The 18,056-nt window shown below is 45.3% G+C and overlaps 1 protein-coding gene and 2 long non-coding RNA genes across 3 annotated transcripts; 1 reads left to right on the forward strand and 2 right to left on the reverse strand.

Annotated features, from left to right (window-relative positions):
* The first annotated feature begins 12,117 nt into the window (after nt 1-12,117).
* LOC146195044 (uncharacterized) lies at nt 12,118-15,519 on the forward strand. The gene is made up of 3 exons (XR_014705946.1): nt 12,118-12,249; nt 13,671-13,710; nt 14,998-15,519. It is a non-coding gene; the product is annotated as an uncharacterized LOC146195044 (long non-coding RNA).
* A 4-nt stretch (nt 15,520-15,523) lies between these two features.
* On the reverse strand, nt 15,524-16,358 carry LOC146195045 (uncharacterized; the record flags this gene model as incomplete). Its single annotated transcript, XM_084596701.1, has 2 exons — nt 15,794-16,358; nt 15,524-15,714 (listed from the first exon to the last, which is right to left on the reverse strand). Coding segments are annotated over exons 1-2 (756 nt in total), but the record flags the coding sequence as incomplete, so codon positions are not given.
* A 385-nt stretch (nt 16,359-16,743) lies between these two features.
* LOC146195046 (uncharacterized) lies at nt 16,744-17,091 on the reverse strand. The gene is made up of 3 exons (XR_014705947.1): nt 17,021-17,091; nt 16,879-16,935; nt 16,744-16,799 (listed from the first exon to the last, which is right to left on the reverse strand). It is a non-coding gene; the product is annotated as an uncharacterized LOC146195046 (long non-coding RNA).
* Between the last annotated feature and the right edge of the window lie 965 nt (nt 17,092-18,056).

Raw genomic sequence — 18,056 nt, forward strand, 5'->3', positions numbered from 1 at the left:
TCAGGTATGTTGATGATTTTCTAATAGTTAATAAAGAACAGTAAGATTTGACCTACACAGATGCTGTAAGCCCAGTTTTAGCCAACTTTCAAGAAGAGGGGCAGGGATTGTGTTTTACCCGTGAACTCCCTTTGCGAGGATATTTTCAGTTTAAGTATAGATTTAAGTATTACCTTGGGCGAGCATCATGTGTGTTGGCAATACTCGCCTCGAGCACGGAAGGAGCTGCTGCCTTATTCCTCGGCTCATTCAAAGACTGAAACGCGCTATTGCTAACCTCTGCCTTGGGTCTGCTCTTGTGAAGTCGTGTGAACATACTATGCAGGCGAGCTTTGAAAAGCAAGTGGATTGATTTGCAAGCTCGGTAATCACTGGTGATGCTGAAGCCTTCCTAAGGAAAACCAAACGTGTAATGTTCAAAAAGTCGTGCGAGACAAGAAAGTCAAGCGTGAAACCAGAAGTGGTACCCTATGTTCACAGGGTTCCGCACAATGTGAAAAAGGTTCCACGAAAGCTTGCACAATTTAAAGAATGTTCACAAATCACAGCAAACATTTTCTACGCACGGTTTATTGCAGCCACGGAACTAAGCAATAATTACGGCACATAAATTGTTAGACAGCTTTGCATTACTCCAATGTCTCAACTTGATTACTTGATAATCAGGAACAGCAGGTAACAGATCGCTTTAAAATGACCTCGAACTTTGAAACTGCGGTTCCTCGGCTCATTCAAAGACTGTGAAACGCGCTATTGCTAACCTCTGCCTTGGGTCTGCTCTTGTGAAGTCGTGTGAACATACTATGCAGGCGAGCTTTGAAAAGCAAGTGGATTGATTTGCTATGGCGGGGTTCCCAAGCTCGGTAATCACTGGTGATGCTGAAGCCTTCCTAAGGAAAACCAAACGTGTAATGTTCAAAAAGTCGTGCGAGACAAGAAAGTCAAGCGTGAAACCAGAAGTGGTACCCTATGTTCACAGGGTTCCACACAGTGTGAAAAAGGTTCCACGAAAGCTTGCACAATTATGCGCGCGCATTGCGAGCAATGAAAAGGAGGGCGCTTGCAGCAAAAAACATGGCAAGCAGTACGTGAAGTGCTGCATAGGAGTAGTATATGAGATACCACTGGCCTGCGGAAAAGCCTATGTGGGCCAATCGAGGCGCCGTGTGAATGACCGTGCAGCTGAGCATGCACTATCACAAAAAGAACCAGGAGGTGCACATCTTTCACAGCATTGTGCAAATTGCTTCGTGTGCAACCGAGCGGCAAAACATGCACCGGGCGAAAAAATATGCGTGCACTGAAAGATATGTGAACTACGGCTTCATGAGATAAAGATTCTGGGCATAAGTAGAGATTTGAAGGCACGCGAGGTCTTGGAGGCGTTTCACATAAGAAAGAGAGGGAAAGCGTGTGAGTGGTACATCGGTTCACCTTTTCAAGACCGAGATGACATATCTTGAACGGTTTGTTTAATGCGTCGTGTTGTTGTTCATGCGCATGCCTTAAAATTTCTATATATTTGCTGCCTTGGCAGTGAATAAAGGCCAGATGAATTTAGCGCTCGTCCTGCGTCATTCTCTCTTGTGTCACTTCTTAGCACTATTATTTTCAGTCTCGAACAGTATGCACTATTTAGACCAAACTGACATTCTTCTAAACCATTTAATCATGTTGGCTATAGGGGCCATATGTGACAGAAAATATATTTAGAAAGCTGTGTATTCATAAGTCACTGAGAACAAAATATATCAAAAAGGCTGCGTTAATCATATCTGGTTCACTTTTCATACCCTTCTACTTTAAGATGACAGACATGGAGTACGACTGAAATCGACAATATGCAGGGATTGTCTGCCAACTTGAGCATCACAAGAATTTTGTACCTTTTTTCCAGCTTTACAGAACACAATAACAGATTTTTTTGCAGATAGTGACAGTGTAGGGCAGTATTGTTTATGCATCCAGAAATTACGACACCAGAGCTTAATGGTTTTTGCTTGGTGCATGTGAAGAAATGAAGCAGGAATAAGCTCTTAACAGAGGTCCATATTTTAAAGCAATGAAATTGCTCATGGATGTTTTTCTCAATGTGAAAAATACAAGTTTATGTTAATGAAGCAATGAAACTGAATTGAAAATGAAAAATAAGTTATGTATAAACAAAGACGGAGGGTAAAAAAAGTAGGAAAGGAGAAGCTCGGAAGCACTTCACATTTTCCACTGTGGCCATGGAAAAAGTCTGGCTCTTCTGGACGATGACACCGGCTAGGCAGTTTCCATCAACCTTAGCCTCAGACCATTTGTGCCAAGTGAACACCTTACTGCAACATTTCTAACTAAATACCACTATTGATGATACGTCTATGGAAAAGTTTCGCTTCTCGTCTTGCAACTCATTACATGATGGAGCTGAAATATGTTCCGCTTATAATAAAGTTGGCTATGAGCTTCTCACACTTTTTGACAGTTTTCACTGGTGCAGTATGCTACTGTGAATGGTACAGGCGCCCAAATCTTTAACTGGCGTGTGCGGGCGGCGACTTTTCTGTGCGTCAGCGCCATATGACGGAGCGAAGTTGGAAACAGGATGAGGCTAAGCGCATGCTCACAAAGCACGCTCAGCTGGACGGAACAGCCTGGCAGACGACGCATCCAGCTGAGCGTGCTTTGTGAGCATGCGCTTAGCCTCATCCTGTTTCCAACTTCGCTCTGTCATAGGGCGCTGACGCACAGAAAAGTCGCCGCTCGCGCACGCCAGTTAAAGATTTGGGCGCCTGTACATCTGGGCACTCTATTGATGTGCACTCCACTGGTGTCTTATTCATCACATGCAGTGTTTATTCCCTTCAAATTTAATTTATCCTAAGAGTGGCACAAGGTTGCTGCTGCAAGGTGCATGATGCAAACCAGCAACTTTCACTTGATGTACTAGTGGTGAAAGTGTGTTGCTATTGCTAGGGGGAAGGACTATACAACCAAGGCACAGCAGAAGCCAAATATTATAGTGATTGTGGATAATCCTGCCAGAATTCTAGTTCATCGGGACAGTTTGTCCATATCGTAACAGTAGCAACTAGTGGCTGCATGGGCAGCAAGAGCGCAGATATGCTGCAAAGGTTAAAACATGCCAATGATAGTACCTTTTTTGCTTCATGCACATTGGCTACAAATGAATTACTTCTTCTCTATTCCTCTATGTGAAAACAGTCACTGACTTTGTTTCATGCGTTCTGTCTCGCTTAACTGATCAGTATAGACATATACCTTCACCGGACATGGCACCTTGGGCTGGTGGCAGAGAGAAATGGATTAATATATTGTAGCAACAAATTGTAATCACTTACTTTGCAAAAAAAAGAAACTTGCTTGTAGAAGTTGAACCCCTTATACCACACCAAAAGAGCAACAAAAAGCTGTTTAGTAACCATGCAAATTAACGAAACAAAACTCGCGAGTGCAGTCAGAGGCAGCAGATGGCGACGGGGCATAACGCAAACAAGATTGTTCTGAAATGTGCCACATGGATGTCATTTATCGAAAAAGTAGCATACAAAAACAATGTTTCATACTGTAAAGGTCACTTCCTCTGATGATAATGCGGGCGATCTCCAAATTTTGGAATTGGTTTCCAAGATCAAATAAAAAAGGGCGTGCATGTCATTCATGAAAGCGGACGAGTAACGAACTTCGTGCTTTACACATAACCAAACTTCAATCACAGCTGTTTCATTTAGAGCTTGCAGAAGCCGCACATTACTGTCAGTAGAACAAAACACGTCATCCCGAAAGCAGCCAAGTGCTTTTGGTTTCCGCACTTTCATTTCATTGTCGCCTTGCGAAATGCACAAATCACTCTCACTGCATGCACGGCGGAACGTGTCTGCACGCAGTAGAGGCGGTCAGAAAGCACAGCTGCGGACGGTTTGCTTTTTTTTTAAATGCAGGTCTTTTCACCGGAGGGCGTAAGCAATACAGTCGTACCTTAGTGGGGATCTTGCCGAAATACAAGGCTTGGGTTACCTCATAAAATAGATCGCATTTCGGGGCCGATTTGCATGTAAGCGGTATGTAACAAACCTGCGTCTGAGCCACGAAGGGCTTCGTGGAGCGGCCTTGCGCCAGCGATTGAATCAATGCACAAATCGCATTTAGTTCATCCGGGGCAAGACAAGATGACTAGCCTCATGCGGTCTTTAGAGAAAACTCGCGGCACAAGTATAGCACAAGAGCGCGCACACACATCCACGCAACAACGCGCATCGCGCACTGCCACTGCTGCCACCACAACATGGGCGCCGAGAAGGTGTTGGCCGAGGCCCACGGGTCGCTAGCGTGGAATGGGGGTGTCGACCGCAGCTCGTAACAGCCAGCCGACGGCCTCTTCTCCCTCTCCATCTTCGTTTTCCCCCTCGCGCCGCATCCGTTTGTTGGGATCGGATATACGCGCCGGGTCGGTCTACAGATGCTCAGGCTTTGTGCGCGAGAGGCATCCCCAGAGGGGGCGAAAGAAAGAGAGAGGGAAACCTGCCAGCAGCGGTTCGGAATATGCGCATGTTGGGAAGGGCACGTTTTCAAACGAATCCTACAGTTGGGCGTAAACTTGTTGGGCGAGGGTCGGTGTTTTCGTTATTTTAGTTTTGTTCTTTTTTGTAGAGTCTTGCTCTTCAGTAAGCGCACAGTAGGCGTTCAGTTGGCTGCTACTTTCAATATCTAGAGTACTGTTCGAATTTTGTTTGTGATGGCTGTCGCTGGTCTCACCTTCTTGCCCCAGGGCATGCGCACGTGCTCCTTGCATGGTGTGCAGTGCGTGCTGGACGAGGTTGGTGCAATAGGGAACCAAAGCTGGAGTTTGCTCCGCGACGCCAGCGCTCGGTTTCCAGCGGAGCGGAGAGGAACTACAAAACCTACGCGCATCCGCGCCCGCGCTGCGCGCGGCTGTCTGCGGAGTCTGCGCAGCCCGCTCGCTCGGAAGCGCGTGCTACAGGCAGCCGCACGTGCAAGCGGAACGGGAGAAGGAGAGTGGGACGAGGGGGGATGGTCGTGCGTCTGTGCGCGCAAAGCCGGCGCTCTTTGCCAGTGGTGTTTATTTTTGCTTTTTTCTGTGCCCCGGCTGACATAGAGGCTGGCTGGAGGCACGCTTTTTATCGGTGCTTTCGAAAGTGAGAAATTATGATTAATTGTTCGCCGCGGACATTGTTTTCAAAGAGAGCCTGTTGGCAGGCTCAGACAAAAAAAAAAAAAACAAAAAACAAAAAACAAAAAAAAAACAAACGCGAATTCGGTACTCGAAGGCAGAGGCAAGCGACAGGTATTTTGAAGGACTTGAGGCGGCACCTCTTGATGTCTCTTCCATGTTGTTCAGAGAATGAAGGGTCCAGCCTTCTCGTTGAGAATTGATACGCGTGTACACAGCGACGAGTGCTCCGGGCGCTGGTTGGGGAGCGTCCTTTCCATTTGTGACTGCTCACTTGAAAGGGGCCTATTCAACTCTTTGGGGACAGACGTTTTACGCGATGCTGCCGGAGCCGTGGTGCCTGCTTTCGGCGCGTTTAGGACGCGTTCCCTACAAAGGCACAAAGCATGCCGCCTTACCATTTGGTTCCTGCTGACAGCGGTCAGGGGGAGTTCGCTGCTGTGGCGCTGCCATCTGAAATCAATGACTTATATACCTTTAACGATGAGAGGTTTCTTAACGACTTGGATCACTGACGAGAAGTCGAGGCATGCCATTCTTTCGGCTGTTTCCTCTTTCCGTGAGACGAAGAGCGAGGAAATGCCTGACGACTTTTCATGCAGGCAGGGACATCTCTCCAAGTAAACCTTTGTCTTCTTAATTCCACAGCTACGCTGTGCAATCCCTAGTTCAGTTATCTCCTCTAGCGAATGCGCAGTTTTGAGCTCCCGAAGCAGGATCGCGTATGAGGATAGGACGATTAACGTATGTGTTTTCCCTTTATAAGCGCCGAGTGATGGCATTAATGACATATATCTGTTTCTTGAGGCCGACTTAGTTCTGCGATGGCTGCTGCGGCACCGCCAGTTACAAACAGAGGTGCGAATACGAGCAGCACGAGATACCTAAAAAAAAAAAAAAACGACGACCATCGTTTCAACACGAAAGAGAGAAGAGAGAAAAACACTTTCACGAGTTTTGCGAAAAAGCGCGCCGTCACTTTTTTATTCCAGTTTTCTTTTCTTGCCCCCTTTGTTGGAGCGCGACGGCGGCCAGAATGCGGCCGGAGGAGGAGAGAAACAACCGAGCGCGCGCGCGCAAACACGTGCTGGAGAGCAGCGCGGAGCAGACGACAGCATGCTTTTCTATGCGGCGGGGAGCAGACGACGCGGCCGCACTGCGCGTAGGTTTTGACGGGATCTCCATGGAGGGCGCTGACGCACAGAGCGGCGCAGCGCCCCCTGGCCCAGGTTTTCTCCCCTATGGCGGTACTGCGTGGCTGAGAACGATTCCATCATATATATAACGTAGCCCCGACGGACTTTTCTTGAAGTTTGACGCTGGTCACCTTTCATGAGCTTCTGGTCTTGCGCAAGTCCGACACAGTCAAAGCTTGACTTCGGCTTTGCATATACAGTTAGAATGTTTAGTTCTCGTTTTCGATCCACGCGGTTCTATTTTGAATAATCATATCATGTTATCAACATGTTGGCAGTGCTTTAAGGCCTGAGGTGCTGGTTACGTAGTGTTTTGTAAATGCTTGCACTAAGTCGAAATAAGTGCCAAGAGGGTGTGATTGAGAACGGGTAACAGGCTAGGCGGCAAGACTCATTGCTGCATCCATGTGCAGCGAGTGCAGCGACTGTCGTGCTATCTTTAATGACCGTCGCTGTAATTGCTAACTCGCAGATAAATTAAATCATGGAGCATGCGGACATTGTCCGCTTGATTGAGAGCGTAAGTGCGTGGAGAATTCTGACTGTGTGCCTTGGGCATGCTCCACTCCGAATCTGCGCTGCGTGAGTAAAAAACACTTACACCTGCGAGGCGCTCATCATCAACATCAAGACGGTGTATTCTCAATATAATACTATCTTGTTCTTGACCAGTGAGGTTCATGCAGTAAGAAAGTGTCCGATGGCCGTGCTACTTTTCTAGCAAGAAACGGAAAAAATAATGGCGAAAAAAGAAAGAAGCAAGCTTTTCTAGTGCATTGTGGTTGGCAGTCGGGCCGCACAGAAGAGGCGAACTGAGGACTGCATGCCGACCTATCTTTGGTATCCAAGTGGATGTTGGCTGTCCACATGGATTTGTTGGCGACGGTTGTATAGTATATGGTTCAGCTAGGACAACCTATTTAAAACGACTAGACCCGATACACAATCTTGGATTACGGTTAGCAGTTGGCGCGTACAGAACATCCCCAATAACCAGCCTCTATGTAGAAACAGATGAACCTGCATTAAAGGACAGACGATGCGCCCTAACATGTGCATACATCCTGAAACTTCGCTCTCAACCAAAACATCTATGTCATTCAGTAGTCACGGAATGTCCCTCTAGGACAGTCTTCAACAACAAGCCCCGGTTGATTAAGCCGCTTCTCATGCGCTTCGAACAAATGTGCCAAGATTTAGACATTAGTGAATTGCCAAGTATTGCCCCAAGAAATAAACCACTCCCACCATGGTACACCCTCCCAGCAGTTTCCGACCTCACACTAACGCAGTTTCAAAAAACACGCACACCACATGAGCATATATCACAAGAATACCTTGCATTAAAAGAAAAATATAAAAATTGCATTGCATTTTTTACAGACGGCTCAAAAACTAAAGACTATGTTGGCAGTGCAATAGTACAAAATAACAGAGAAAATAACACGACTACCCCAGTGTGCATCAGTTTTTACAGCCGAATGCTACGCTGTCTGTGTTGCTGTGGAGAATATATTGGATAAGAACATCAAAAACAGCATCATCTACACAGATTCATGAAGCGTCATCAGTGCAATAAACTCCAAAAATGCTGTTCAACCACTGATAGGAAACATTATACACAACATAGTAAATATCACAAGAAGAAAACATACTATCAAATTCTGCTGGGTACCCAGTCATGTTGGGATAAAGGGTAATGAACGAGCAGATATATGCGCAGCAAGTGCGAAAAATTTACAAATAAAGCAAAGCAACATGCCACGCAGAGACGGAATGAAGTTAGTACGTACGAAATTACGAGCTAAATGGCAGGCTGATTGGGAAAGCGAAGCAGAGAACAAGCTTCACTCCATAAAGCCCATATTAGGAGAATGGCAATCATGTGAACATCAGAAACGTTTCATTGAGGTAATTTTATGTCGTCTGCGCATAGGCCATACACACATAACACATAACTTCCTACTAACGAAAAAAGGCAAACCTGTATGTGAAATGTGTGGACATGAGCTAACAGTAAATCATATTTTAATCTCATGCTCACAACTCGAGGAGCACAGGAAAAAATATTTTACTGTATTTTACAAAGAACACATCCCATTTCATCCCGCATTGCTTTTAGGCCAGGAAGCACTTGTTGATTTTTCACTTGTTTACGGATTTTTAAAGGAAGCCAATGTTTTTAAACCAAATCTGAGCATCATTACTGTAGCCACTTGATCGTCTAACCTTGCGGTTGGCGCATGATAGCCACAGTTGCTTATGCGCCATAAAACTCCATATAACTAACTAGAGACGGGATATAAGGTAATTGCACTCCCCTTGACGGAATGACGAGGCGGCGGTAACAGAGCAACGCTGAAAACGCGCCTCTGTCGCTGAGCCCCGTCGCTCCGTGCGGTATGCACCAGCGACAACCACAGGCGTTGGCGGCGGCGTCGCGCGACGGATCGCTAGGGGTTGTCGCCTCATGCGGTTACCGCTTTATGGTTTGCTGTACGACTGAAGGTGAAGGCGCCGGTTTGTGCTTTCCGCGAGATGCTGTGATGCCCGGACTATGTCCTACGAGGGCTGTAATGATCACACAGATGTCCGGACCACCGTGGTCCGCCCTATTTTTGATCGCAGATGCTCCACGTGCATGTCCGTTCTCATTGCGTAACGAGAGCGTCGTGGGAATTTATTTACATGCGCTGTGCAACAGTGAGATGAAATTAAGTCGTCGACAATTTGTTATCAGACTGCACTACTGTGCTCAAAACTCGGAAAATGTGGTATTTATGCAAAGTACACGCCGATTGATTACATTTGTACGTTTTGAAGCTTCGAAAAACAAATTAGCAACAATACTTTAACCTGGAAGTTAGGTTTGCAGGCTGTCTGGCTGGGTGGCCCATGTCCATCTGCACACGCGGAGGTGTTTGGGTCGGCTTCTTTAGATGTTTTTTTCTAAAGTTTGCAGAACGTCAGGCTGGGTGGGCCATGGTATATCTGCACACCCGGGGGTTGTTAAGGTCGGCGTCTGTAGATCTTGCTTTTTTTTTTTTTCTAAACGGCTCCTCGAGTCACCCCCCCTCCCCCCCTCAATTGTTCGGCCGTCGCAAAACTTTGGGGCAAATGCTACTTGCAGAAGGCCGCCGGGCACGGAAGTAAAACCAAGCCGGCAGGAAAGACATTGGAAGGAGGCGCGCGCTCGGCGATGTTGGTTTCTGTCGCGCTCCCCGCGCATTGAAAGCTAAACATTTCGACAGATTTGCCTGTCTGGTTGGGTTGATAACTAAATAAGACTTGAAATTTCTCCAACCAACACTTTTATTTTATAAAACCCGACGTTTCGGAGCCGGCTCGGCTTTGTCCGCACACTGCGGTTTTGGTCCTCCTGGAGAAGCCGTCTGGGACGGTCGGAGAGTGTAGCATGGGGAAGGCTACGGGCCTAAAAATCGCAAAAGCCGGCGCGCCTATAAGTGGACGCTTAATTGTTCCTTTTTTTTTTTTGGTTGCCTTCCACCAATGGCTCTTATAGCTTTTAGTGAGCACCGCTGGTGGCCAATGCGTTTGAGTGTGTTTGTATTACTTTTTTTTTTTTGCTGTTGGGAGAGTGGGATGCATGCTGTGCTCGTGAGTGGAGTGGCAGCGTGCCATTGGCCATTTTGGACTTGAAGTTATCTCATTGATTGGTCCCTGTAAAACGCGCTCCCTATTGGACATTGAAATGTTGTGTGAGTTGATTTAAGGAGGTATTTTTGGCGCAAAGGGGAGATTTAGGACTTGGAAATTCGACTTAGAACAGAGACTTTGTACAGAGGCTCTCGGTGGCAAAGGTGGGCATTTGACCTCAAAAACTTCGACCTCACCTCAACCTCAATTAAAATTTCCTGACCTCACTCAACCTCAAGCGTTGAGGTTGAGGTTTGCTCAGGTGACCTCACCTCAATTTTTCAGACTCCACCACCGACCTCACTCATCCTCACCTCAAACTCAAAGTCTGAGTTTGAGGTCGGTTGCTCGACCTCAAAAAAATAAAATAAAAATAAAATAAATAAATAAAAATAAAAAAATAAAATAAATTAAATAGAGAGAGCGAGAGTAAGAGAAATCTTTTTTCACTTGAGAACATTAATTATCAAGCTTCATGGTGCCAATTCTGTGCGATGAGTGTGACACGCCTGAATGATGACAAATTTTAAATAATATTGAATATATGATGAGACTTGTAAAAAAAATGAACCTTTGTAGGGGCTGCTGATATATACTAGGCTGACGTAGTGAAGGCAGTATAATTGGTCATTTCCGACTGTTATGGTAACCTTTCGTGCGGTCTAATTCCCGCTACCACGCTTGTATGCCATGGAGCTGCTGGATACGAACCAATGAAGGTAATTTATCTGCAGTGAAACTCTTATCACAGTCGACCGCCACAGTGTTCCTACACGACAAGGAAGTAATAATGTCTTGGTGATAACGTTTGTCTGCGAGTTAAAATGTAGTTGTATGACAAAAATCTCAAGAGTTCTAAAGTTTCTGTATTGCCTGAGAGGGCGCAACATTGCAAAGTTGGTGTCGTTTAGAAAGTTGGAACCGGGTGATCGGCAAATAGCTTCAACTGTCTACGTCATTTCTATTCTTCAAGTTGTATGCTACTACTGTGTATCTACAAGCTCCTCGCAGTGCTTCATGAATGCATTGTTTTTTGGAAGTGTATCCTTTAAGTGGCCTTTACGGCGAGAATAATGAGAATCAACCACAGCTTAAGGCGCATGTGTTTTGACAAGCACCGACACCAGCAGGTAAGCTGTTATATGCTGCAATAGGTGCACCTTCAAGTTATTTCTTTTACTATATATAACATGTGCTCTGAAATTAGAAATCATGTTGCGTTTACAGCTTGGAAGAGGGGATGTGTACTACATTTCACGTATGCATGATATGACAGCCTTTTATTTGACGGATGCATGTAAGCACTGCATTTAGTTGGTTTTCGAGTTTTGTATGAATAGTGCTCGGATGAATATCAGTGACTGCATGCTAACAATCCGACTTCGTGACGAGCACACTAGTTAGCACGTTAGCAGCTCGATCAATTTGACGGCTCAAATACTGGCTATCATTCGCATGCAGCTTACCCGTTCCTAAATGCTATATGATAAGTTACACTCATGCAGTTTTGCGGACCGTATACGTAGCGTGTCTTGATAGCCAATCTCTCAGCTGCCAGATTGATCGAGCTGTTAACTAGAGCGCTAATTTCATACTTCGGTCTTTAGTCAGTTTTCTAACCTGACATGAATAAGCGCACTTCAATCATTGTTAAGTAGAACAAGAAAACTGCAGGGATATTCACGAATCCCCGTCCTACAGTAACTGCTTGCGTAATTATCACAGGGTGTTATAAGCGCGCTGTTCTGGAGGTTTGTGGAGAAGGGCACACCAGCCGCACCCTCTACCTTCCTCATACCCTAGACGACGCTGCGGAGTCCTTCCTTCTTTCCCTTTGAAGAACTGAATAGACCTCCAGTCCCCACTTAACAATCTCAAGTATACACGATTTTAGTTTCGATACCTGGGCGCCGCCATGTTGTCATAGATTTGCCTGCTTTAGCGCCGCCTAGCGTCGGCGCCATCTTGGACTGATAAAGTTGCCTTCTGAGACATACCTGAAAGCTGCTTGCGGTGTTTTTTGTGGTTTCGCGTTGCGGCTTCCCATTCCTGTCTTGTTCAGAGGTGGAAACATTTAATATCGGGATCCGCTCTGCTTATATCTGCGTGTATGCATGGCGTTAGAGGCCACGAGCACCCGCTGCAATCGACCGGGAGAAGGCGAGCAGCAGGCATCGACGGAGCCTACGATCAACATCGGTGAGTGGTTTCCATAAATAAAGATCACGATGCGTCGAAAATAAAAAACGGCAGTCGTTTTTCTAGATATCCCCCCCCCCCTTTCTTTTTTTTTTTGTTGCATTCGTTCCAGTCGCTGTAATACGCACGTTTAAACTGATTGGCTGAGTTCGATCACTTGTGCAGCGCGCGTCGGGCTACAAGTGCAAATACGAGCCAATTTATTGATAGCTGTTTGCCTTCGAATCTGCTTAGCTGGCATTAACACCACTCATTTCGCACATGCTGAAGTTCTTGAGTAATACCCACCGAGAGATTGGTTCCACAGGGGAGCGTTATTCCGTTTACGAAAGCACCTGTTGTCTGTTGCGCGTTCGTATCTGTTGTGCAAATGCGCTCGTATCATCGGTTCCTTTGACATGCGCGACTGCAACACAAGGCTGTTTTTTTTTTTTTTAATATGAAATACTTTTAGCTTTCGTTGTCGAAGCGATATGATGGCCCTGAACCAGAATGAGAAAACTGTGAGCAGCCGACGGGAAAACGCGGAGGCCAAACTAAACAAGCTTTGACGAACCTAGCGTCTCCAGAATGGGCAGCACAGCCAGCCGCTGCGTCGGGTTGGCAAATTACGTTCGCCTAAGCGATTACTCAAGCAATCTATACCTCCCACCCGCTGCAACAACAGCGAAAATTGACTGATTAGCTGCGTGCAGTAACCATGTTCTGACCGAGTGCTTACTGCAAGAAGATACTCTACCCGCTGTCACCGTCATCCAGTTCCTGGGTGGTACAGCAGCGGGGAGCATGTAATCTTTGCTTTTTTGCATGCAGCACCCTATCTTTGGCAGTTTAGAAATGTAAAACGAACTAGTCCAGAAACATAGGTTGCTAAACAACAAGCCCGTTGCAGAGCACTGGCTCTAATCATGTACGTAGTAAAGAGCAACATGAAAGCAGAGAAATACAAAGGCACCGTACACTTAGTGCCAGTCAGCTACCAGTTGTTATTGTGGTTTGCTTATCATTCATTAGTTCATAGTGTTCAGAGAAAAATTTGAGAGAAAGGGTAATAAGGGGGACTCTCACTTCTCGGTGGTCACCTCAGCTGTGCAGTGAGAAAAGATATGTGCCAAAGCAGATGCTCTTGAAATTGGTAGGCCTTCCCTTTAATCCATTTTATGGTTACACCTACTCTCAGCGAGGAGGTCAAGTTTTTTTTTTTTTTTTTGTTTAATTGCATCTGATCGGCCTTCAGCCAAAGCAAGGTTGCAATGATTGACATAATTTTTCGTTTTGACCATGTCTGACGTCATTTTGGTACTGATGCCACATGTTTCCTTCATTTTCATCTAAGCCAAATGTTCATGGTGCCAGTTCCATTCATGTAGTACTGTGTTTTTGCCTCCTCTTATGTTTTCTGCATTCTGCTTTTTTTTTAGGTGGCTGAACCTACACCCACCCAAGCCTTGAAGACAAATGGTATGATGACACGAAGTTATGGCCAAATCTGACTAGTGGGCCCATTGTTACCTCATCAAAACTAAAGCCTGCCTGTGACCTCAGGGAGGCTGAAGCATTCCAGAGCATTGAGCTTGACTTATAATTACATGCAGAGTGGCAAGTGCTCTGCTACCAAATGAGCGAAGACATTGTGTGCCTCAAGGCAGAAGTGCGGCCATCCCAGGCGACTAACAAAAAGCCATGGCTAGCCTGGGCCTGCGTCACAACAGGGGGGCAGGTCTAGACTGACTGTCGGCTGCAATTGCATGGCAGGGAAGGCATGTGTGTTCAACAATATTGGTTCGCTGTTATGAAAAGTTGACACACTTTGCAACATGGCATCACTGGACACACATGCACAGATGTCGCAGCAGCATGGAAGCGAGGCACAAAAAGAAATGTTGAACCAGCTTTGGTTAATGTTAGACATGCATCTGGTGTATTTATAAAGAATTACATGAACAAAATTCATGTTTGTTGTCAGAAAGCTCTGCAACCTAATAATAACAAAATTGTCAATGGTACAGTTGTAGAAAAAATTCACCCATCAGATGCCTTCACTTTGTTGCCTTGCGAAATGCTTTTTATGTTTGTATGCTCAGGTTACCTGCCTCATTCTGAGACTGGCTGCAAAATAATTGTTAGTCTACATGGCTGAAGAAAATTTGTAGAACCGTACTTTGTTACACTGCTGTGGTCACTGACTGCACTTCGACATAAAAATTCAAAACATAACATCAGACAGTCTTCTGAAACCTTCAGGCTGCAGCTGCCTCTTGGCAAGTCGTGCTTTTCGTGGAACGCAGAAGAAACTTCAATAATTCAGTTGCAAGCAGGCTCAGTCTTTGTACCTTTCTCGTTTTTTGGCGCAATTAAAATGGACCATTTCTTTTCTAGTTACAAAAAAAGGGGTTATTCACAAGTTTTTTTTTTTCTTGTTTCAGTTCAGTTCAGTTCAGGCATTCAGTCGCGTCCGACTCTTCGTGACCCTATGGACCATGTCACGCCACGCTTTCCGGTCTCTCACTATCTTCTTAACATCACATAGCTTCATCTGCAATGCCTCGAGAATGCCATCTAACCATCGCGTTCGCTGCCTACCCCTTCTCCGGCGACCCTCAACCTTTCCCAACATCAAATCTTTCTCCAGCGACTCCTCTCTTCTCATCAGATGACCAAAGTAGCTGAGCTTTAACTTTAGAATTTGACCCTCCAATGAGCAGTCAGGGTTTATGGTCGACAATATCGACTGATTCGCTTGTTTAGGTGGCCACAAAAGCAGCTGGTGCCAGGAATACTTCAGAACAGGTAGCTGGATTCGAGATAATGCTGGACAGGCCCCCTTGCCATCGCAACCTGGGCAGTGTGATTGCGGCTGGCCAAGAAAGTCAGCACAATGTGCTACAACAGCTGAGAATTAGTTGCGCATCCATGGATACCGAAGCAGCAACAAAAGAACAAAGACAGTGTAATGCATGGTTTCTCCATTTGCATGTGGGCAACGGAGGTATGTTGCTTCAGAAAGAGGATGGATTTATGGACACACACGTAGACTCTAGAGAGCTTTTTTGAAAAAGTAGTGCTTCCCAGACTGTAACAGCAGCTTGATCAGTGATGCAGCAGTCATTTTAATAAGCTGAGTTCCTTGTGCCAGTTTGCAAATTAACATCACTGTACAGTGTCTTATAAATGTGCTCCATATTAGTATGTTATGTATATGTTTGGCTTCAAATGTGACTCTGACTACTGGGATACAGGTGTATATGTCTGTTTTATTCATTTTTTAAATTAAGCGACCCTTCATGTTGCAGAGCCCGGCGCACACAAAAACAATTCTGTTTATATGCTTCCCGGACTTAATTGCCAGAGCATGCTTGAAGATTCGATAAGTTTTTATCCTATTTATCGCTCTTTCCACGTGTATTCGCACTGATGTGATCCTCCTTGTGCTTGTTACTTCCTCTTCGGAAAGTTGGGTCTTTCCTGAAAGTAAAGGTAAAATCCCTTTGAGTTTGGGAAAAAAAGAAAGTAATGTGTTCTTTTGTAAACTTGAAACACTCACCTCTAGTGAAGGCTGGTGTGTTCATGTTGATGCCTTGTGCTGCAAGGTGAGGCTCGAGCTTAAAGCCTCTGTCGGCCATAATGTGGTCCCCTGGAAGGAGGTAATCTTCGACGCCGCATGTTCTGACAATATCCTTGTCCGAGGCTCTTCCGCCGTACACATCTGACACAAACATAATAAGGCCATTGGGTGCTATAACAGTTAGAAATTTCACTGTGTTGGAGCCTTTGTACGAGCTATAGCTCTGCGCTCTAGCGAGCAACTTCCTGGGCCTTTGGAGCAGCACCTCTGTACAATCAAAGATGGAAGTGGTACGACTATAACCACTTTTAATGAAGCTCTGCGGCATGCTGTCATAAATAGCTGCTCTTGGAAGCCAAACCACTACATCTTCCATTATCTTCTCCAATTGGTGCAGCATATTTGCAAACATTTTTGACACACTTGCCACAGAAACCTCAAATATTCTTGCGAGGTCTGCACAGAGCAGACCAAGCCTAAGCCTCATGAGTGTCAGGAGCAGCTGCTCTTTGAGACTTAATGTCTTCGAAGCTTTAGCGTCCATCGCTTGCAGTTTCACAACAAGTTTGTCAAATACTGCTATTGAAACTCCTGCGTAGAAGAGTATGTCCTGTTGTGTCAGGTATTGGGAACGAATACCTTTAATGGCAAAGGAAATGCTTAAACAGTGATTCGTTGATGCATATGTGTGGTCAGTTGATGTTGTCTCCCATTGTGTCGAGTTTTCTTTTGTTTCGACCTGCAATGAAAAATTTAGTCTAGTCACATTTGAGTTATTTTTGAGGCCACATTTGAAGTTAAGAAAACAGGAGTACCTTTCTTGTTTGTTTATCTGGCACGTTTCTTTGGTTGGCCGCCACCTGTTAGCACACAAAATACACCCATTTAGCATCTGCTGCAAGTCGAGATGATGTATGAAAAGACCTGCATGCTCACTCACGTCTTCGTCATTTGAAAGCAGCATACCAGCTGACACAGCATCCACCTTTCACAAAAGGGAACCAATAGTGATTTTTGTCTCATTTGCAGCCAGGTTGAGAAACTTGGAAATCATGTGAGCTTACATTTAGTTCACTGCTGCATGAACTGCTTGAAATAGTCTGATGAACAGGAACACCATCCTGAGGAAAAATATATTAGTGAATATGTGCCTAGATTCCTCCGCATGCTTCTAGGCTCAGTGCCTGCGCGCATACTTACAGTTACTGTATTTCTGATGGGCAGGCCGTGCCAGGTATAGTCAGTGGCAAATGGCAGAACCTATTAACACATTCATACGTTAATGAGTTTGGTTTAAGCCTTTCATCAGTACATACTTACATTTCGGTGATTTTTCGTTGAAATGGTAACCTGTCAACACACGAAAAAGGAACTGTGAGCTTTTTGTTTGCACTGTGCTGTTTCAAGCCTATGCAGCTACGTGAATTTTCTTACATTGTTCTCAGAGGTTGGAAGCAGATCTGCAGTGTCCTCAGTGTTGGAAGACACCTGTAGAGAGCAGTGCAAAAATGAGTTGTTATGATATGGTAAATGTCTGTAAACACAGAAACCACACCACCACATTTATATTCCAACTGTTCGAGATGCAGTAGAAGCAACTGCCCGGAAATAAAAACAAGGCACACTAATTGTGCCTGTGGGGCAATTCAGTTCACATTTGCAGCTGCATGCATGCTTACATTACTCTCGAAGGTTGGGAGAAGATCTGCAGCGTCCTCAGTGTCGGAAAGCACCTGTAGAGAGGAGAGTGCAAGAATGAGTTTTTACAATATGATAAATGTTCTATGTGAACACAGAAACCACACCACTCCATTTGCATTCCTACTAGAAGCTAAGTCGGCTGTTCCAGATGCAGTACAAGCAGTGGCCTAAAAATACGAATAATAAGGCATGCTAATTGTGCCTGTGTGACCGAGGTAATGTGTGCAGCTGCATGCATGCGTGCATTGTTGTTTGGGAGCAGATGTGTCGCCATGTATTCACTGTTAGGAGGCAGCTGTCAAGACAGCAAATAATCCATGCACAAGTAATTCATTTCCTAATAAGGGTTATACAATGCAAAGAGCAGTCTGAAGGTGAAAATTTGTTACTCAGTTGGCAACTGAATGGCTCTAAGTGGTTGAAGGGTGAGTGCAAGGTGGAAAGCAGCAGATGCTAATGTTTCAAATGTAAGAACAGGCAGCTTACAACATTCATGATCTTGGCAAATCTAGCTGTGGGCACATACACATGCAGAACTGCA

Source organism: Amblyomma maculatum, chromosome 3 (assembly GCF_055883805.1).
Source record: "Amblyomma maculatum isolate TAMU_Amacu chromosome 3, ASM5588380v1, whole genome shotgun sequence".
Lineage (NCBI taxonomy): Eukaryota > Metazoa > Arthropoda > Arachnida > Ixodida > Ixodidae > Amblyomma > Amblyomma maculatum.